The sequence below is a fragment of the Leuciscus leuciscus genome, assembly GCF_965113295.1.
Source record: "Leuciscus leuciscus genome assembly, chromosome: 21".
Lineage (NCBI taxonomy): Eukaryota > Metazoa > Chordata > Actinopteri > Cypriniformes > Leuciscidae > Leuciscus > Leuciscus leuciscus.
In genome coordinates, this window is record NC_138745.1 from 19,983,000 (window position 1) to 20,006,481 (window position 23,482).

Consider the following 23,482-nt stretch of genomic DNA (forward strand, 5'->3'; position numbering starts at 1 on the left):
GATGGGACAGCCACTTATGAAGCAGTCGGTCTGAAAACAGGCTAATCTAGCTGTACTGATTACGTATAACTAAAAGTGTTCGAGAGGTTTCAAAGGAAATTAAATTTAAACAGTAAGCCAGAAATGTGGTTACGCAACACACATCATACCATGATCGGCTTCTCCTCTGCTGTATTGCTGCTGTCAGATCGGCATAGGGCTGAGAGAGAAGAGAGCTGGACGAGGGGAAAGAATGAGGAGGGGAAAGAAAAAAAAATACAGGAAAAGTGAAGTGCCGAGCAGCTTTCAAACAAACTTGAGCAGCAGGGAAGAAGCTAGAAGCAGGTAAGTGTGGTGCTGCAATGCCCCCCCACCAGTAAATCTATCCATCTCTCCATCCACTGCTCAACACACACACACTCACAAATGCAGATATTCAATGGGTCCTTGCGGCAGAAGGCTGATCTGCAGTCTAAACAGAAGCCTGAAAGAGCCTCCTAATGTTACATAACCTGTGAGAACAGAGATTCAGCTCTTTCTTATCCATATATCCCTTGCATCCCTGCTGGAGAGGCTTCTTGTTGTGGATTTAGGCACATAATATCTATGAAGCAAATTTTGAAACGGCTCAACCACACCGAGCATTACTGGATGTGGACAATAATGCTCAACCTCAACAATCAATCAACCTGCTCCCTTAGATTTTTGAGCCCAGTGTATTTTTAATAATACAAAACAAAACAATAATATTTATCAAAAAAATTATCATGTTTATATATGCATTTTTATATAAATGCCACTAACAAAAATGATATACATGTGCACACAAAGGTTTTGTGGTCAGTAAGATTTGATTTCTGAAAGCAGCAAGGATGCATTAAATTGATCAAAAGCATCAGTAAAGACACACAATAAATATTAAAAAGAGTTTTAAATTACTGCTGTTCTTTTAAACTTTCTATTCACCTAAGAATCCTGTAAAAAAAAAAAAAAAACAGGTCACATTATCCTAAAAAATATGAAGCAGCACAACTGTTTTCAGCTTTGAAAATTAGAAATGTTTCTTGAGCACCAAATTAGCAAATAAGAATTTCTGAAGGATCATGTGACACTGAAGACTGGTGTAATGATGCTGAAAATTCAGCTTTGCCAAAGGAATAAATTACATTTTAAAATTTATTAAAATAGAATAAACTGTTTTTAAATCACAATATTAGTGTTTTACTGTATTTTTGATCCAATAAATGCAGTTTTGGTGACCATAAGAGACTTTCAAAAACATTGGGGAAAATCTATTTTGAACCTTTCTACCTGTATCCTAAACGAAAATAAACTAGTAGACCAAGTCTCACACTTACTTTAAGAGATAAGCTGCTAAAAATGCTTTTGTCTTTGTTTAGGTCTAATCTCGCCTAGAGCACCAATCTTTGTTTAGGTCTAATCTCGCCTAGAGCACCAAGTGAGTCAAGACTGTCACTAGAGCTCCATCAAAACCAAAATGACAACCCTGGCTGAGACCACCTTTGCTGGAGGCTTTTTGAAGCAGCCCTGCTCAGTAAAGATGTATAGACGTCAAGTGTCTTCCATTTCAAAGCTGAATTCTCTCAAAGTCTGAAAACGCTTTTTGTTCTACAGAAACCTTCTCACAAGAACGTCTTTTAAAAGACCCTCGCCATCCTATGCTCAAAACTGACAGTGACAGTCAGGAGATGCCAGGAACGGGCACACAAGAGCTGTTTTAACATGAAAGGATTCCCTGGTTGGCAGCGTGCGCTCACTATAACCTCTGTGCGACAGCTTTCCACTCTGTCTGTTTGCCAGGAGGCGGCTTTATTGGCATGGATATGTAATCGTCAATGTGTTTAAATTGCAGTGAGCATCTATTCCAGGTCTGAGAGCTGCTTCCAGAGCACGAGAACAGAATTGTTAATCACATAAATCACACTGGCAAATTTATCGAGAATAAACACAGTTGCTAGACAGCACATGTTCAGAAACACAAGCAATCAATGTGTGAACAGTGCACTGCATATACTGTACACAAAAGTAATCCTATCCACATGGACTCAAGGAGCCCCTAAATGAGGACTATTGTGACTAAATGTGATGTTAATCATACATCACATCTATCGCTCGCTCTCTCTACCTAAAAAAGCAGCTGGACTCATCTGTCCTTAGTACTCAAATTATCTCCAGTCATGCCAAGCAAAGAGCCATTATCTTCTCACAATGTGCCAAGGGTCTCTTTTAATTAAATCAGATTTGATGTGAGGGTAAAATAGGTTTTTATTTTTTTATTTCCTGTTTGTAATCACGTCACGCTGCCAGAGCCGGCGCTAACGATAAACCATTGAGATGCAGCGTGTGAAAGGAAGTCTGATCTGATAAATCAATGAGCCAATCGGAACAGACAATTGGCAAATCAAGTGTAAGCAAATCAAACTTCCTGTTAAAGAACAGCTGTGAGATTATGTTTTTTGATGCATTTGTTCTGTGTAGAGTGGGCAGTGTAGGATAAAAAAAATTAAAAAACACCGTGATATATTCACTAGCCATTATAATCTAGCTTAAACAGGTGCTGAAAAAGTCTCACTGGTATATAAATGAAGTCACTCGCATTCTATTCAGCACAAACACACCTGTGCATGGAAATACGGTTTTAGGTTTGTAAAAGTCAGTGCTATTTGCTTGCCATAATTAACGTTGTGCTGTTATCGCCCACGGAAAGCAGGCGGTAAATGGGGTTTATTAAAAAGTGATTTTTTGTGTACTTTTTCTACTCATTATGACAGCAGTAATTCATCAAATGATGATCAAATATTGGAGGAGAGCATTATAATGGGGCATATATCCAGACACTGTGTAGCCAAGTGTATTTTCTGCATTTTAAAAAGCCAATCGCAATGAAGCGATACCGGCAGTCATACGGTTCTCAAGAAAATTCCAAAGAGGCCTCAAAATGACCTTAAGTTATTTAAAACAGGGCAACAAGCATTAAAATAAGCTGAAACTACTAAAATGAAAGATATTTCTTATTTTAACTGTATTTATGAGGTTTAAAAGTGTGATGTCTTGTCATGTAAATTAATGAAATCTTAAAACTCCATGGGCATTTCTTTTTATAATGAATATCCATTTTTCTAGTCATGCCAAGCTCTACAATATTTGACTGGGGAGAAACTGTGAGTATAAAATATTTATTTAAAAATCCTCATCCTTTTACAGTAAATCATGAACAAAGTAATGTAAATTCACTAGTTAAAAAGAGTGGGAACCTTCAACATTCACCAACATTCAGATCTTCGAACTTCTGAAATCCTTACATTTAATTCACAGAAACAAGTAGTTTCAGTGTCTGTGTCTGGCTTTTGAATATTGCTGTGGACAATGGGAGGCCTTGGAGTCAGAAAGATTAAGAACCACTTTAGTAAAGTATACCAAATTGCATCTTCTGCATCTTTCACAATCTAATATTCAGAAGCAACCCACAAGATTGTAAACTCGGCATGCATATAGAATTCAATAAAAACTTTATGGCCTTATTTGCTTAATTCCTTTAGTGAATCGGGTGCAGCACAACAGACGGCGCGCATGAATGTGGCACTATCAGTGTCATTTCTTTATTCAGCATGCATTCGTGGAATTTGAAAGTTTGATTGCCGTGGCTTACTTGAGTGACAGCTCAAAATGGCATGCATCTTTCATCGAGGTAGGAGAATACAGTGTCATGTAGAGTTCATGGAGCTGAATTACATACAGTTGATGGTTACAACATGTGGATTATTGCTTTTGTGTGTGTGTGTGTGTGTGTGTGTGTGTGTGTGTGTGTGTGTGTGTGTGTGTGTGTGTGTGTGTGTGTGTACTCACTGGCAGAAAGGCAGTAAATGCAGTAAGGTCTCCTTTGTGGGCTGGGCAGTGAATTCAGGCAGTGTCTGGATCAGTTTATTCATCACCATACGCAGATACGACTGCAGCTGTTTCCTCCTCTCCTCTACAAACTTGGCATCCTGCAAATTCAAACACATACACACACTATGTAAAGTACTTGATTATAATTTTAACTGTAGTGTGTTATTTGATCATTACAAATGTGTAATTAAATGTGAGATTTAAAAAAAGTGTAAAATGAACGTAAAGAGAAAAAAGGATTGGTGCGTCCCAATTCGCATACTATCCGTCCTAAATAGTATTCGAAAATAGAATTAGTACATCCCAAATCGTAGTATGTTGACATGAGTGTTCCAAAGATACCCGGATGGTCTACTATTTCTGGTCAGAATCCGAAGTGCAGATCGATGCGCACTATAACGGCTAATATTGCCCATAACCCACCACGCATTGGACGAGGATTCTGTTAGAACTACAAACACGAGTGAAAAGTGTTTAAAAAAACTACAGACATGGTGGACTCGCGAGTCCAGCGGTTATGTAGAGAGGTTTAGATTTGAATGAAAGGGGTTAGAGTGATTAATTATCAGTATCTAACCTGACAAAAAAAATTGTATTCAATGTCTACATTATATTGCATCTGCAGCAGCATTGTGAACTTTTGTAAAGATACGTTTATCCTTTAACTTTTAAATGCATCATTATATTCAAATTGCAAACACATGAGGAGAGTCTCTGCATGAAAGACCCACGACTGGCAGAAGAACGTGCAACTACATTTCTCTCCGAAACGGTAGGAAATTAAATTAGATTGAATGGAGGATTTTAACTGACAAGATGATTGACAGGGCAGTTTACGGTGACAGGATGCGACAGAGCTGTCCGTTAAAGATGACGAAGTAGTATGTCCCAAAGCTTGCCTACTCTTTTGCTACACACTCAAAAGTAAAGAACTGGGCCAGTATAGAAATAAACCTTAGTATTGAATATCAAATAAATTAAATGTTTAAAGCCTATTAAATGTTAAAAATTATAGCTTTCAATTATACTGTAATGTTGAATGGCTATAATTAATGGCTAAAAGAAAAACTGCAGTTAAAAGATGCAATTAAACAAATATTTAATATTAACTGTTAATATTATTAATATTATTGTTCTTTCTACATTATTTGGAGATTCAATGTGAAAGTATTACAATATAAAAATTAGGGCTGTCAACGTTAACACGTTAACGCATGCGATAAATACATTTTTGTCATCCTTTGGCTAGCTTTACATTATATGATGCCGCTCTTATTCATACAAATGCTTTTAAACCATTCAAGTGCGACAAGACAAAAGAGAACGCGTTGCCTGTGAATGACCTGTCTATGTGACACACACACACGATGCACAGAAAGACGCCAGGCCAGTATCGTGCACACAGACAGCGCACCAGAATATAGTTCTCTTTCGCGCTTGAACGAACAATAACACACACAATTATGCCAAATGTCCGTTTTTTCGAGTATCCTCGTAAAATAAGAACAGTCTTAAATGAGTTAAAGTCTTAATTGAACGTAAAGAGTTGTGAGAGAATGAGACGCGTGTGAGATCAGCGTCTCTATCAGCAGCGGCAGGTCTTAAAGTGACAGTAGCCACTAATTATGTCTGTCAGTAAAGTTAATCAAAGAACAAAGGTAAAAGAGAAAATTACTCACTGCTCTTGAGTAAAGAACTTTTGTAGCTTTGATAAGGATTAGTCTATATTTGATCTATAACGTATGTCTTGCGGACTGTTTGATAACTTTATTCAATTTCTGTATATTGTTCTGTATATGTTAGACAGGTAGGAAGGGCACAGGTAAATATGACATTTATTAAGGTTTATGTGAGGATTGTTTAAAGTTCACTTAAATTTAAAATTGTTATATTTTTTAAGCCTAATAAATGTTACAAAAATTGATAGCTTTAAATTACACTGAAATATTGAATGGCTATAATTAATGTTTAAAATTGGGGGGGGGGGGGGGGGGGATCATTTTCATGGAGACATGACATAGAGCTGTATTAGTATCAGTGATACTGACCTTCATTCATAAAAAGATGTCATTAAACAAGTATTTAAAATATACTGTCTTTATTATGTCTCTACATTAATTTGGAGATTAACTGTGAAATGATTACATTATAAAATATATAAACTAAATATAAACCTATGAAAGCGTAAGTGTTTTTAATTGCGATTAATCGCAGAAAAAAAATGTGATTAATCGAGGTCATTTTTTAATCGATTGACAGCACTAATACATTTTTTTTTAAACTTTAATGTTAGGTGCGATTAATTACAGAAATATTTGGATTATTTAGTTTTTTTTAAATGATTGATTGACAGCACTAATAAAAACATGAACATTCTGTTAAATTTCTCCTATCGTGTTCCATATGAAAGTGAGAACATGATTATGATCCATCCAAACATGACAATATCCCTTTAAAAGCCTGTTTTATCAGGACCTGGATTGAATTTACAGCATCAAAACATCAGCATCACGACTGTACCCAGCATATCAAGTTGATGGATAACCAGATCAAAGTCTGCGCTGTGGCGGGGGTGACATCAAAAGCAAATGAGATAGAACAAGGGACAGCGGGAGAGAGATTGAAATGTTATTAATGTCCCCTTGATGGCTGATTAATTGGCACTGATGCTCCAGTTCTTGGATGTGTGTGACATCAGTCATGTCTCACGTGCTGAGGGGAAGTTGACTACTCTGAATGCTCTGGCATCACCCACTCCATTAGAGGGCAATGGCTCAATCACCCAACAATAATATAGAGCGTTAGAAAGTGTGTGTTTGTGTGCCATCTAAACCACTGTCACCCCGCATTTTAGCATTAGTGTGTCATCAGGGCATGAAGTTCTAATAGTGATCCATCTCCAACAGGCATGAAGAGGCATAAAAGTTGATTATGATATGGGATATGTGGAGGAGATCACTGCTGTCAGATTAGCTTACCCATGAGGGCTGTGCCTGCCAGGGCTAATTTAATGCTCCGGCCCACGTCATCTCAGAACTCTCTTTAAAGGTGAGAACCATGACACCAAGAACAAATCTTTGCTCTTTGTGCACTTTACAACAATAACATCAAGTGATATTCACTATAAAGTATATTAGGGGGGTCTTCAAACTTAATCAGGCCCATAATCCCTTAGAGGGGACGGAGACAAAGCAGGGACCCCCTGTTTCACAGTCTATTAAAAGTTGCATTTTAAGTCTTATATATATATATATATATATATTTGCATACTATCTATCCATCCATCCATCCATCCATCGTACAGGTATACATATACAAAATATAAATTGTATAAAAATGTATAAAAACGGCGAGATTTATTTATTTGTGTTTGTTTGTTTTTGAAAGAAGGAAAAAAAAAGTCTTATTCCAAGTATACATTTACAAATTATGTGTAAAAATGTATAAAAACTGCAACGACTTAAGGTTGGTATGATTTGGTAAGTCTCTTATGATAAAGGGCTCCATTTGAACAAACATAATCAATCTAATGTCATATATCTAATATGCCAAATAAACATTTTCAAGATCCTTTGATTAATATAAAGTTAAGAGTAATATATAAAAGAAGAGCATTTATTTGAAATAGAAAACTTTCGTAACATTATTAAATGTCTTTACTGTCACCTTTGATGAATTTCATGCATGCTTGCAGAATAAAACCATGAATTTCTGTCAAATAAAAATCGTATTGACCCCAAACTTTTGAACGAACAGTGATGAATAAACTAATTAATGCACACAACTACACCTAACAGGATAAACTGGCTCAAGAGTGTTAGTCTCCTTGAATAGAGATGTGTGTGTGTGAGAGAGAGAGAGAGAGAGAGAGAGAGAGAGAGAGAGAGAGAGAGAGAGAGAGAGAGAGAGAGAGAGAGAGAGAGAGAGAGAGAGAACAAACCTCTTCTAAATCCTTCCTAGTTTGAGAATGTATTATGCTACTAATTGGATTCTATCAAGATAACAAGATACTAAAAACCCCTTTTCACCAAGGGACCCTTAAGGACCAAACACCTTGATAAACAAGCCAAGCACACGCACACATGCTCTTATGGCAAGTGCATCTAATAACTGATGTTTTAAGCTGTTTATGAGTGCAGCTTCACTAGGACCTTCAGACGATCTGTTAAAACAAACACCCGCTTGCAACTCACGCAAACAACTTGTGGCAAAACCAACAAAGTGCTTCACAATCTCTTAAGAGAATGAAAATGTGCAAATTCTCGGCGAATTATTTTCTCAGGCTTCTGTCTTCGGGCCAGTTTTGTTTCTTTCCATAAACGATAGGCTCCTCTCCAAATTCCTCAAAGCACAGTTCTGTTGATCGTCTGTGTCTGACAGCGACAGGCAGTGAGACAGAGAAAATCACAGCCAGACATTACCATTATAGCCAATAAAGACTTGCTGGGGTGCTTCTCCATCTTCAGAGATGGAGATGTCTGGACCAGCTGGACTAGCTGTTGCTACACAGTGAGTTGTGTTCGCTTTTGTACAAATCACATGTGATTTGTTCATGTATGGACGTGTGCAGATTTGAATGAAGGAGACACGTTGTCAAAATGACAAAGTGTGAGGGTGATTCAAGTTGGTACAGCAAAACCCATCACACTCTCCCTGAGAATTAAACAGTTATGACTGAAAGAGGTGATTTATCACGCTGACCCTTGTACTGAAAGCTGCTGTAAAAGTGGTTGTACGGGGAAAGAGCCTCATTCATCCTGCAAATAACAACTGATGGTACATATTTACTCTAGCTTAAATCCTTTCGATTCTGTAGTAAAGCAGTAGCCCGCGACCGCAACTGTTTAACAAATTTGATTTTCATCAAGATAATCAAACAATTAAAGCATATCTGTAGTAATTAACCAGGTAGATGCGAGAGGTTATTTACATTTATGGATTTTCCAGACCATTTAATCCAAATGATTTCTAGTGCATTCAGGATACATTTAGTAAATAAAGTAATTTTTTCATATTTTAGTTCATGTTTTTTTATGGTTTTAGTTAACTATAATAACCCTAATAAGAAGCAAGTTGTTCTCTCTGCACATTTCTTGTGCTTTTTGTCACAAGAAAAAAAAAAACTTTGCAAGCATCAGGCATGTTGCATATGCATACAAAATGCAGGAGTCATAATTTATTCACTTTGAATAGTGAAAGCAGAAATGGCAAACACTGCATTAATGAGAACAGGGCAGATCCTCCTGGGGCTGTCATCTTTAATGCAAAGATAATGTGGAGTTCAATTAAAGCTGTGCCCAAGAAGCCTGAAGAGACAACAGACTGTCTTCTATATTCTGCGCCTCCCTCAACCTTTTGTTTAAGCCAAATGGTGGGAAATCAATAATATATGATGCAGGTAGCCGGTACCATAATGACCATGGACTATAAAGAACCTTCCAATCTCTTGCACTCAGGAAAATATGGATACAAATGTCTCAAACCAGGTGTTGGGAAAGGCCAATGATGAGAACAAATGGGTCAGTAAATGTACGAGGACCTGCAGAGAGTCAGTAAATAATTCAACACACAGCAGAAGGTGGGTCAGAAGAGAAAGTCTCAAACTCCAGTCAAGTCTTGTGCTAGAAACAAATGATTCAAATGATGTGTGTTCACACACACAAAACAAATTCAATCCAACAAATGTTCATTATTGACTGACCCTGATGTTGTTCCAAATCCATATGCTGTCATTTATTTTTGCAATATACATATGTAAAACTACGGAAGCGTATTGCATTCACTTGAGAAAAAAAAATCTACTCTGTTTTTCTGAATTAATGAGTTAATTATCTCAGAATTACGAGATAATTTTTCATGAAAAAAAAGTTTTTGCTCTGTTTTTCTGAATTAACGAGTTAATTATCTCAGAATTACGAGATCATTTTTCATGAATAAAAAGTTTTTGCTCTGTTTTTCTGAATTAATGACTTAATTATCTCAAAATTATGAGATCATTTTTTCTTTAAATAAAAATATTAGCTGTTTTTCTGAATTAATGACTTAATTATCTCAGAATTATGAGATAATTTTTCATTTAAAAAAAATTGCTCTGTTTTTCTGAATTAATGACTTAATTATCTCAGAATTCTGAGATAATTAAGTCATTAATTCAGAAAAACAGAGCAAAAACTTTTATTCATGAAAAATGATCTCGTAATTCTGAGATAATTAACTCGTTAATTCAGAAAAACTGAATAAAAAAAAAAAATATGAAAAATTATCTCATAATTCTGAGATAATTAAGTCATTAATTCAGAAAAACAGAGCAAAAACTTTTTATTCATGAAAAATTATCTCGTAATTCTGAGATAATTAACTCGTTAATTCAGAAAAACAGAATAAATTTTTTTTTTATGAAAAATTTTCTAGTAATTCTGAGATAATTAACTCGTTAATTCAGAAAAACAGAGTACATTTTTTTTTCTCAAGTGAATGCAATACGCTTCCGTATAAAACAATATTAATAAAATTAATAAAAAAAAAAAGGTTATTAAAATAACTTAATGAGGACCTATTAGACCTTTTTACAAAGTCTTGATTTTGTTTTTGGAGTCTAGAATAGGCTTTAATGCTTCAATGTTCAAAAACGCATTTATTTTCACATATTTTACATTATTGCAGCACCTCTCTTCCCAGTCTGTCAGTAACGCTCTGTTTAGTTCCGGTCTCTATGAAGCCCCTTCTTCCGAAAAGTGCAATGTGCCCTGATTGGTCGGATGGATCAGTATGTTGTGATTGGTCATCGGCTTCGAGCGTGTTTCGGAAATGTCACGTCCCGTATCATAATCACGCTGGGGGAAAAAAAACAGCGTCTCTTGGACATGGCGACAACACACTACTAACACAACTCAACCTTTTATTTTGCGTATGCCTTGGGCGGGAGTAATTTAAATGAGGAATATTGTTAAGGGAGTTCCCTTTGGAGTGGTCTATGTTTTCTTGTAGTTGTTGTAACTGCGCAGACCTTTTTCTTGCTCCAACAGCATGACACACTGAAGAAAGTAAAAAAAAACAAAAAAAACAAAACATAATAGGTCCTCTTCAAAATTATTTTATATTTATTTTATATAATATATAATGCAATACATTAAAAAATGTCAAAATATTATACACAAGGAAGAACTTACTATAGTAAGTGGTGGTGGTTGAGGAGATTCCCCCCTTCATGTAAAGCGCTTTGAGTACCTAGAAAAGCGCTATATAAATGTAACAAATTATTATTATTATAATTATTATTATTATAGTGTATGTTCAACTACAGGATCTCGATTACATCATTTTTGGCCATCCAAATCATTTGAAAAACTGCTTTAACAGGGAAGAATGTATATTTGGACATGGGCTGTGCAACATCTAAGCATTCCCTCAAAGTACCACTGAATCTCTGCTCTCATTCGGGCCTGTGGCAATATTGTACAGTATCATCTCTAAGTACATCTGTGCATCCCAGCTGCAGTGAAGATCACACTGTATGCACCAAAGCGTGAAAAAAAACATGAACATTTGCTCATTTTAATGGTAAATGTGGGTCATAGAGACGGTCAGAGGTCTGTGATAGTTCCCCCTGGAGACAAGAGATGTGATGAACAATATAAGCAAATTATGAGTGCACAGATAATCTAGATAAAGGTCATTCATTCATAATGTGAAGTTAGCAAGGTCCTCTAAGAAAAGAGTACAGCTAGAGTTCCCAGCTTTGCCTTTATATAACACATTATTCTAATCAGTGATTATTCATTATAAATGTTAATTCATTCATTTACATACATATTTTCAGATTAAAGTCCATATTCTCATTAAACCATTATTCTGAAAATAGGTTTGCATGTTCAATAGAGAGTACAGCCATTTCATATTACTGCATGGAAATCTTCTACATGGAAATCAGTGTATTTTGAATAAACTAAGACGTGTGCTCTTTTCACACTATTATTCTCTTCTATGTCTCTCTCTAGCCATTTATTACTCTACATTTTGGGTAATTTAATCAAACCCCTCATTTGCATTCATATCCACAACAATAGCAGACAAAAGTATGAGGCATACAGTGGTGGGTACGGAAAGTATTCAGACCCCCTTAAATTTTTCACTCTTTGTTATATTGCAGCCATTTGCTAAAAATCATTTAAGTTCTTTTTTTTTCCTCATTATTGTACACACAGCACCCCATATTGACAGAAAAACACAGAATTGTTGACATTTTTGCACATTTATTAAAAAAGAAAAACTGAAATATCACATGGTCCTAAGTATTCAGACCCTTTGCTGTGACACTCATATATTTAACTCAGGTGCTGTCCATTTCTTCTGATCATCCGTGAGATGGTTCTACACCTTCATTTGAGTACAGCTGTGTTTGATTATACTGATTGGACTTGATTAGGAAAGCCACACACCTGTCTATATAAGACCTTACAGCTCACAGTGCATGTCAGAGCAAATGAGAATCATGAGGTCAAAGGAACTGCCTGAAGAGCTCAGAGACAGAATTGTGGCAAGGCACAGATCTGGCCAAGGTTACAAAAAAAATTCTGCTGCACTTAAGGTTCCTAAGAGCACAGTGGCCTCCATAATCCTTAAATGGAAGACGTTTGGGACGACCAGAACCCTTCCTAGAGCTGGCCGTCCGGCCAAACTGAGCTATCGGGGGAGAAGAGCCTTGGTGAGAGAGGTAAAGAAGAACCCAAAGATCACTGTGGCTGAGCTCCAGAGATGCAGTCGGGAGATGGGAGAAAGTTGTAGTAAGTCAACCATCACTGCAGCCATCCACCAGTCGGGGCTTTATGGTAGAGTGGCCCGACGGAAGCCTCTCCTCATGAAAGCACACCTGAAGGACTCCAAGATGGTGATAAATAAGATTCTCTGGTCTGATGAGACCAAGATATAACTTTTTGGCCTTAATTCTAAGCGGTAGGTGTGGAGAAAACTAGGCACTGCTCATCACCTGTCCAATACAGTCTCAACAGTGAAGCATGGTGGTGGCAGCATCATGCTGTGGGGGTGTTTTTCAGCTGCAGGGACAGGACGACTGGTTGCAATCGAGGGAAAGATTAATGCGGCCAAGTACAGGGATATCCTGGACGAAAACCTTCTCCAGAGTGCTCTGGACCTCAGACTGGGCTTCCAACAAGACAATGACCCTAAGCACACAGCTAAAATAATGAAGGAGTGGCTTCACAACAACTCTGTGACTGTTCTTGAATGGCCCAGCCAGAGCCCTGACTTAAACCCAATTGAGCATCTCTGGGGAGACCTGAAAATGGCTGTCCACCAACGTTTACCATCCAACCTGACAGAACTGGAGAGGATCTGCAAGGAGGAATGGCAGAGGATACCCAAATCCAGGTGTGAAAAACTTGTTGCATCTTTCCCAAAAAGACTCATGGCTGTATTAGATCAAAAGGGTGCTTCTACTAAATACTGAGCAAAGGGTCTGAATACTTAGGACCATGTGATATTTCAGTTTTTCTTTTTTAATAAATGTGCAAAAGTGTCAACAATTCTGTGTTTTTCTGTCAATATGGGGTGCTGTGTGTACAATAATGAGGGGAAAAAAAGAACTTAAATGATTTTAGCAAATGGCTGCAATATAACAAAGAGTGAAAAATTTAAGGGGGTCTGAATACTTTCCGTACCCACTGTACATTGAAAAACTTAGGCCTGTAACCTTATTAAATATAACACTGTTAAGATGCCTCTTATGCCAAGGCTGTGCTTATTTGATTAAAAATAAAGTAAAATAGTGATATCGTGAATTTAAAATATTACTTTTTCTTTGCATTTTAATATTTTGTATGTAAGTAATAGATATTACAATGGGATAACGCTGAATTTTCAGCAGCCATTAATCCAGTCTTCAATGTCACATGATCCTTCAGAAATCATTCTGATATCCTGATTTGGTGCTCAAGGAAGAGTTATAAAAAAGGTTGAAAACGTTGTGCTGCTTAATAATTTTGTCCAAACCATAATTCTTTGATGAATAGAACTTTCAAAAGAACAGCATTTCTTTGAAATATATATTTTTGTAATATTATAAATGGTAATAGATCTAGCTAGAGAAGTTAAAGATTATAGGTTTGAATCCTCTAAGCGGTGATCAACGAATTAACATTATTGTTCCCAAGAGCAAAGCCCTTATATACTTAATATTGTCCCTGTGACAAGTGTACTGTAATAACTGTAACTTTAGATTAAAAAATCAACTTAACTACCACTGCTGTAGAAATCACATCCGCCCCTTCTTGGCATGTAGTTTTTAAATGGCAATGACTCACAAAGGCAGAATAAATAAATGATTCAATTAAAAATGAGTCTCTGTGTTCTTAATACACAGAACAGAGCTGGGTCAAACGTGTGACAAGGAAGTATATTATTATGATACAAAACATCAACATATGCCTTTACTACGAAACACCCAGGCAAAAGTGCACATCAATACACTTATCTGTCTACATATGTGGGCACAGTGAGCAGGCATTACACACTGGCATTGTCCTATTTTGCTGTGAGGCTATCAGCTGAGAGCAGGGACAGTGAGCTCGGTGCCAAGGGAGGATGTGCAAATTATCTCTGTACTGACACCCTCTAAACAGCCAATCCCCAGACCGCAATAGGCCTCAGATAGACTCACCAAATCCCTCCATCAGCCTCTCTACCTATGAGTGGATTAAATATACCTACTGCACAAGCGTACGCACACACACACACACACACAAAATGACACAGTCACACAAACAAACACTCAAATGTGTGGAAAAGAGCAATTTGGTACCAAACACAAATGCACAGATAGATACAAGAAGACAAATAAAACTCTGTAGAGAGGCAAAGACAGAAGAATGTATTATAAATAAAATAATAATCTAATATGGTAAAAATATTATTTTCTATAATACTTTAATAGAAATATATTTTAATAAAAGAGCAAAAAATATTTCCATTTTAGAAAGATAAAAAAAGATTTGATTAAGAAAAATCAACAACAACAATTATTATTATTATTATTATTATTATTTTAGTTCCATTTTAGAAATAAAGGAATATTTGGACAATTGATTTGGAAAATTATAACAATATTAATAATTTTACATTATCACATTTAATTAATATATGAATGATTACTAAACTATTAATAATATTGATTAATTGTTACATTAATTAATACATTTCCAAATAAAATATTCTTTTCTTAAAAAATCCACAAAATTAACAGTAAAAGCTACTACAGCCAGCTAAAAAAAAATACCTTGATGCCATTTTCACAAAAAAAAAAAAAAAAAAACGATGTTAAAACATGTTAGAAAACCAAATGTTTAAGATAGGCAACCTAAGGCAGAGTGTGAGTAAGGCTGGGCAAGACTTAGCCTTCCCCTAGACTGCTACTCTAGGATCAATTTTCTCTGAAATAACGATAAATTGGCAAAACAGATTTGGTGTTTGCACTCGAGAGTGCCAAAGGTTTCTTTTTACAATGTGTTTTTGCAGCGTTGAGCAACATAGCCAATCACAGACATATCTGTTGAGCTCTTGAACCCAATGGCCAATCAGATGCGTTTAAGTTCGAATCCATTCACCGCTCACAACGGCTGAGTTTTTGTACAGTGCTGAGTTCTGCACTTTCGCAAATCCTCACGTTATAAGTTAACTTATAATAAATAAAGTGTATCTAGGCTAAATAAGAGATCCATTGTGCAGTCAGCTTCATTGATTATAGAAGAACTTTGTGAGATCGCGATGAATTGAGACAGGGGCTGATTAACAGCGTTTATGCTGGGATAGGTTGTCGCTGGGTGACACGTAACTTGGAACTACTTCATGACATTCTATTTAAATGTGTTTTTAAAGAGGAAGCGCGTCTCCTTAGCCTGACTCTGGAGTTGGTTCACCCTCCGCCTATGTTGGCAACTGAGCCAAATCTCTATTATCCTTGCCTTGAACCACTGGTCTATACTTGAGCTCTGAGAGTTTGATCTAAACTATCTAAGACACTCTACCTGTCTCACTGGGAACACGACCCTTCATCCTAAGAGTTTAACACGATAACACTGGCTACTTTCCATGATCTCTCAATTATGTCTAAGAAAACTCCCTTAAGATTTACTCCCCTTTAAAGTTCTGAAGCAAAAAAAACAAAAAAAAACGCAGCCTCAAAATGAAGTCTGTAAATGTCATCCTGATACAAACCTCAGCTATAAAATTAATCTAAACACAGCTGAGGAGCTTATGAGGTGACAGTTTGACTGGAGTGCTGACAGTCGCCTCTCTTTGATGCCATCATTCTTCCTGTGGTTGGCTGGGCTCAGCGTGCCTCTGCTTGGTAGTCAGGGCACATTTGACGGGTAGGCTGGGGAGCGTTTAGCGTGTTTGCCCGGCGAGCCTCTGACAAATCAGCTGTTTAGGAGCTGTCAGTTTGGCTGAGCAGCAAGGGGCCTGACATGGACCAAGCAGATGGAGTCATGGACACAACAACACACCAAATCTACAATCCCTCCCAAAACACAGAGAGCTTCATGACAATCACAGAAGGAATGAAATAAAGTTACAGTCTCAGAGACAGGAGGATATTATACACAAACTAACAATGTATGGAAGATAAAAAGAATCTTTTGCATTTATATATTTGTGCTATTACTTCTCTAAGCATTCATACTGTACTTTAAATCCTGGTGGATGATGAAAAGGCCCCAAAAAAGTGTGAAAATCGAAATTCATAACATAGCACTGGTTGGATTTTTTGTGAAATCACCAAAGCATCAAATCTACTTGACAAAGTAACAAAGTAGTAAGTTCTTAACAATAAATATCAGAGGAGACGCAAGAGCCTGCTTAGTGTTGCACTGGTTTCAGTGAGACACATGAAAGGTCTGGATGAGTAATTACACAAGTTGCTGTCTCAAGATGAATGATGAGACTAGCAATGAGAAACTCGCAGTTGCAGATAAGACAAGTCCTTATTTCAAAGGGGTTTAAGGGTTTCCCCAAGTGTGGCATTTTTTGCATTTTCTCATCATTACTCTTGTTAGTGTAACTAGAGTCAGAGATTCAGGCCTGAGGAGAAAACAACTATGTTGCACAGTTCAAGAATGATTACAGGATGGTCCATCAAGAGACATTAAGCAACATGGTTTAATGAGAAAGACAGAAAGCGGTAATATGATGTAGAGTTTGGCAAGTTACTCTAAAAAGAAATGAGTTACTAGCCAACTCAACAGTGTAATTCGATTACTGTACTAATTACTCTCTCTAAAAAGTATTGGATTACTTATTACTAATTACTTTCTAAATCCCATATCAACTTCAACAAGTTGAACAATACAAGGATAGACACGGAAATGCACTCTTAATTCTTTCAAATAAACAATATACAAATGCATAAATGACTCTTGAACTGACCAAAGCATGTAAAGGGAGAAGGTTACATTAAAACCTATATTTTAACATTAGACGTTGAATTTTTATGTTAAATCCACTATTGTTTTATATAGAATTGTTCTATAGTATACAGTATTTAATGCGATTACATCAGAAGTAACTGTAATTAAATTAAAGAAAAATCATTTTTTCAGATTAATTTACTTTTGAGTATTTAGATTACTTAGTAATTAATTACACACAACACTGTATAGTGCTCTTAATATTAAATTATACTACCATTCAAAATGTTGGGGTCAGTAAAAATGTTTTAATGTTTTGACAGAAGTCTCTTATGCTCACCAAGACTGCATTTATTTGATCAAAAATAGAGTAAAAACCGCAATATTGTGAAATATTATTACAATTTAAAATAACTGTTATATATTTTAATATGTAACTTACTCCTGTGATGGCAAAGCTGAATTTTCAGTAGTCATTACTCCAGTTTTCACTTTTCAATGTCACATGATCCTTCAGAAATTATTGTAATATGCCGATTTAGTATTTAAAAAATGTAATGTGATGTTAAATGTTATCAATATTGAAAACAGTTGTAGTGCTTAATATTTTTGTGGAAACCATACTTTTTTTTTTTTGAGAAAGATGATGTATCCTGTTGAATAAAAATATTAATTTCTTTCAAAAACATACACACACACACACACATATATACAGTAAACTACTGTTGTTGATGTTTGTGGATATTTTATTTAATTTCATAAACTAAAAGCCTATAAAATAAGCGGCCTTTGAAATTGTCTGTATATCCATCCACCTATAGCATCATATGAAGAAGCCACTTAATAAATCTGAGGCACCCTGCTAACCTTTGATTTACCCACACAAGTGGATCCAGAAAGAATGATTCTACAGTCCCTGTTGGAGTACACTCAAAGTCTCTCTCTAAACTCAGCACTGTGGAAGATCAGATATCATACGCGCATACGTGTGCAATGGCGCGTATAGCGAAGAAAGAGAAAGGAGCCCCTTTTTAACGAACCGCCACCGAGCTCCTGCAAAACAATAACGGAATTAACAATTACATGACAGCTAATCTCAACGGGCCAATGATTACCAACAAAAGCCCTGTCGCCATCAAAACCCTCCACAGTTGCCGCCATTTCAACTTTAAAAGCCTGCTCTCGTTGCACCCTTTTCTCCCTGCTTTCTTGTTCTAACTGAACCCTGAGGGTTTCCACACTCCAGTTGAATTTGCATGTCAAAGTTTCAGCGAAAACTTCAGCGGAAGGCAGTTAGCAGATCTCTGCTTCAAAAAAAAGAGAACAGAGAGGCTTCTTCTGCCCTGTGAATGTATGCAGTTTCAGCACACCAGCAAAACGAAACTTCCCGCTTCAGGGTCAGGGACTTCTTATCACCGAGCAGAGCGAGTTACTCGGGGACAGACGCAGACATGTTTCCTAATTGACAATTGCTCAGCTGTTTTCAACTCCTTGGTGATATGTTAAGAGCAAGATGGCAAAATGTGGCGCGGGGTTAAAATAACTCGTTTTTGAAGTCCAGACCAACAACCGACTGCTGGTATTGCTAAACTAATGTGCTCAGAGCAGGAACAAAGCATGCTGTCTTCACGCCAGCCCTGGGGTTGATTGACTCTTGATTGGCCGTCCTTGAGGTGGGACGCAGGCTGGCAGTGCCTGTCTGGGTCCCGGTAAATCAGGTCTGTCTTTCACGCTCTAAAAAGTCTTCCTTTGAAGGGCCATGCGGGGGCCAGTGGCTCTGCCTGGCACGCTCTCAAAAATCACAGGCAGCGAGAGGAAGCTGTGCCACAAGCCAATTACCTGCCCCTGGATGAACACAGGGGGAAAAAAGGAGGAAAATGAAAAGACAGGTGGGGAATCCGAGTGCTGTCAGAGTGGCCCATCCTCATTAAAGCATAGAGTGTTGCCCCGCTGATGATGCTGATTGGACACTGGAGCAGAGGGCAGGACCACATGACACAGCAATCTCGTCCTTATACACGCCGCACAGCAGCATTGTAGATGAAAGGCTAGGGGAAAAAAATGTCAACACTCCCCCAAAGCACCAAAATTACTCGTGATAGAACTGAAGTTGTGGTACTAAAAATGGCTACCAAAACTCTATATATCAGTACAGCGTGATGTAGTTGTGTGGTTCTGTCAGTCAGAGAACAGGGAACGCTCAGACCAGATAGTGCTAAAGAAGTAGACAAAAATTGTAGATTGCAGCATTGGAGTCTTCAAAACATCACTTAGCTCTCTTTTTATTGAAAAACTCCTCAAAACTAAGGCCCCGGCCACTAGCAGTGATGTCATACGCTCTGGTTAGTATAGCAGGTGTTTTTTGTTTTTTTTGGCTCTAGCTCTCTTTTCTATAGAATTCCCTTTATTTTGTCTTTTTGTGCTGTGCTGAGATATTTTCTTCTCATATTTCTGGATTACTGTCATTTAAAAAGTTTAAATGTGGCGGCCTACAAACTTTGCTGTTGCCAATGTTTTCTGCCGGCTGTGCACAGAATCAACAATCTACTTTCAAGTGTGTGATATATTGTTTCCCACAACTGTGATTCTTTTGAAAATACACTCATGTCAGATTAAAAAGTCTTTGCAGTACGGGATTGCGCAAAATTCTAAATTTAAGAAATGGATTCATAAGTGTGATTTTGGATGGAATTGGAAATGGGAGATTTTTAAACTTTCACACAAGGCTTTATCTTTAACTCTTTCCCCGCCAGCGTTTATTTATTTATTTTTTAAGTTGCCAGGCACCGCCAGCATTTTTGATAGTTTTCATAAAACTTTCATGGCCCCCATAATATCTTGTTGTATGAATATTTGAACATGCAATATATCAAAAGAAAGAACAGGGTTGTTCTTGTTCTTGTTCGAATGCTATCTGGCATTGCCCGCTTTGGATATGTTCCTCTTCGGGGTTGCCAAGTTGCAGGGCCGAAAGACCGAACGGTGAGATCACAACCACCAGTGGGTTTTCGCTAAGCCTCATACGCTTAGCTACCAGCGGAGCTAACTGGTAGATTAGACTCTTGCCGTATCCGGTCGGCAAAACAGCAAAAACGTCCTTCTTGCAAAGGAACGAGTCGAGCGCCGTCTTCTGTTCCTCTTTTAGATAAAAAGCCAAGTCTAACTCGTTCATTGTAGCGGCCAAAGCCATTTCAAACAACGGGTGTTCATCCATAGCCATCTTGCAATGTTTACTAATGACTTCGACGTCGCAGCGCTGTCGTCATCTGTTTAGCTCGCCTCTGGCCCGCCTATATCAGATACATCGATGTGATTGGTGCAGCTCGGCTACAAGGGCATAGTTAATGACTCAGCGCCGGAGTGACTCGCTGAGCAAATTAAAATTGTGCTCTCGCGAGAACTCTGGATTTCCAGGGTATGAAAAAAAGCTACATTTTGAACAAAAAAGCTGCGAAAATTGCGGGTTTTTTTCCAAAGACTACAACAAGCATAAGCAATGCTTTTATCGCTTGTTTCTGCTCCTTGTTTGCCTGTTTTCTGATCCAGAGCTTCTCTACTCTTTCAGAAGATGCATAATAGCGCCCCCTACCATATAACAGTAAAGACACAGAAATCCAGAAAATTCCACCAATGGCAGGGAAAGTTACAATTCAAAGTATAGCAATTATAGACATTTCTATTGAATTTCAATCTATTTTAATTCTACTTCAATTTGAAATTCAAACAGATTATTTTCTCTTTTTTTATATCTCCATTCACGCTCAACTAAAATTCAGGAATTCTCAATTCAACTCTGAATGGTGCACAGTCCTATTGCAGTAAGTAAATAATGAAAAAGAGAAATATAAAATAAATATATAGTAGATAAAGAAATGAAGAAGAAAAATAAGTAAATATATGATAAGTAACTAATTATTTAAATATGCAATAAATTAATAAACAAACGTTAAAATACATTTATAAAATAAATGTTTTAGATTGAGTCAAGAAATAGAAGGATGAGGGGGAAAAATGAGAACCTGCCATTATAGAGAACATTTACATTTACATTTATGCATTTGGCAGACGCTTTTATCCAAAGCGACTTACATTGCGTTATCCTATACATTTATACATACTGTAGGTATGTGCAATCCCCTGGGATCGAACCCACAACCTTGCGTTGTTAACGCAATGCTCTTACCACTGAGCTACAGGAAAGCTATGCGGTACATTTTTTATAGAAAAAATGCGGTACATACCTTGTTGCCGATGGCTTTTTTAGGTGGGAAATTGAACGTGTCAACTTGTGGGAATTGCGGCCGCAGGTAACTGTGCAGCGTCCTGAACTCAGTATACCGCCGGTACACATTCCACTCATTGTCCAGGATTCGAATGTACACCTGACAAGATCAAATGCATAAAATGTCACTGGTTAGAGTGATAAGTACCTAATGTGATATTTTGCTCTTGTAAGCCTCATTATTATTTGCATCTGTGATAAGCCAGATCTCCCATGGTGCCGTAGTCAGACAGACACAAGTGACTGTGCAAAATGTGCATTGCAGGGACAACAACACAAGGAAGAGGAGAGGGATGCTATTTTCACGCCTCGCTTTCTCCTTCAGAGCAGGACAGAGGAGCCTGGCTCGATTTACACAAGCAAGACCTCTGATCACAGAGAAGCGGCACACTTAAGTCTCTTGAACAGACAGCAGCGAGTCCACCGGGGATGCAGAGCAGAGACTGGCTTTAGCAACAGTAACAGGATCTCATGAGAGGTTAGACTCTGACAGCACGTTAGCACCTGCAAGGCCACACTGACAGTGTCAAACTCAGGCTGTCCTGAGACTACTGGTGTCACAGCGTCAGTGCAATCACCAGCTGAAACAAATCATGCATGCAAACTAGATGTCAAAACAACTCAAATGGCCTTACTTTTTTTTTTTTATGCCAAAGTAACTTTCAAACTGTCCTGTTCATGCAACAGAGTACAGCCTGGAACAATAGTAACAGTGACAAAACTACACTACCATTCAAAAGTTCAAAAGATTTTTTAAATGTTTGTGAAAGAAGTCTCTTATGCTCATCAAGGCTGCATTTATTTGATAAAATCTATAATATTAAAATATTTAAAATAACTGTTTACTATTTGAATATATTTTAAAATGTAATTTATTCCTGTGATGCAAAGCTGAATTTTCAGCAGCCGTGACTCGAGTCTTAAGTGTCACATGATCCTTCAGAAATTATTGAAATATTAAAATGTTGTGCTCAAGAAATATTTCTTATTATTTTCAATGCTGAAAACAGTTGTGCTCCTTAATGTTTTTGTGGAAACAGTGAAACATTGTTTTCAGGATTCTTTGATGAATGGAATTTATTTGAAACAGGAGTAATGTCTTTACTGTCACTTTTGATCCATTTAATGCATCGTTACATAATTGATATGATGTTATATGACGTAATAATTTCCATATAAACTACAAACGAGAGTTAATTCCTCACGTTGCAGAATTTGGGTCATGCTAAGACCACACATAGCCAAATAGGTTAATGAAAAACAATCCACGAGATCCATGATACAGTACAATAACTAAAGGGTCCCTGCTCTGGCCCATAGTGCACTGGGAGAACAGACATGTGAAAAGCGAAATGACTGTAAAAATCACATTAGCAGGTCTTGGGTGCTGAAGATGAGAGTGAGCAGAATAACAAATAAGGCTTAGTCACAAGCAGCAGGCCATTACAGTTTCCCTCATAGTCATTATCTTTAATAGCTTGTGCTTTGTTTGAGTTCAGTCTGGTTTGGTGCGTTCATGAATATAGGATGCTGATGCTTTATAAAGTTTAATTTAATTCTCTTTACAAATTAGCTCGATAGAAACTGCTTTAAGTAAATCTTATTTATGATTAAACCTTGAAATTCTCTAAACATATTAATCAGGAGGATATTTCAAAGAAAATGCCACAATTATATTAAGACACACAGAATGATGAAAACATTGAACCACACATACACACACACAAGAGAGGTTTTATGGCCTTAACTAAAGGAAATCAAAATGACAAACTGACGGTGTATTAAAGCTATCATAATCCCATAGAGGCGGTCTCATTAGCATACATATTTATGGCAACAAATCATCCTCTAAAGAGCAATCACTTCCCCCTCAATAATCGCAAATTAATTCGAC

General features: G+C 37.1%; 1 protein-coding gene across 3 annotated transcripts in view; it reads right to left on the bottom strand.

The window, feature by feature from the left end:
• The window catches only part of snx29 (sorting nexin 29), a 117,915-nt gene that overhangs the window by 3,838 nt on the left and 90,595 nt on the right, over positions 1 to 23,482 (bottom strand). For all 3 annotated transcript variants that reach the window (XR_014201264.1, XM_082152725.1, XM_082152724.1), the window contains 2 exons: positions 21,548 to 21,688; positions 3,847 to 3,986 (listed from right to left, as the gene is read on the bottom strand). Coding sequence is in view for 2 of the 3 variants with exons in the window: in XM_082152725.1 (XP_082008851.1) it covers positions 3,847 to 3,986; positions 21,548 to 21,688 (281 nt within the window). In the remaining variant the exon portion in view is untranslated. The remainder of the gene's footprint in view (positions 1 to 3,846; positions 3,987 to 21,547; positions 21,689 to 23,482) is intronic.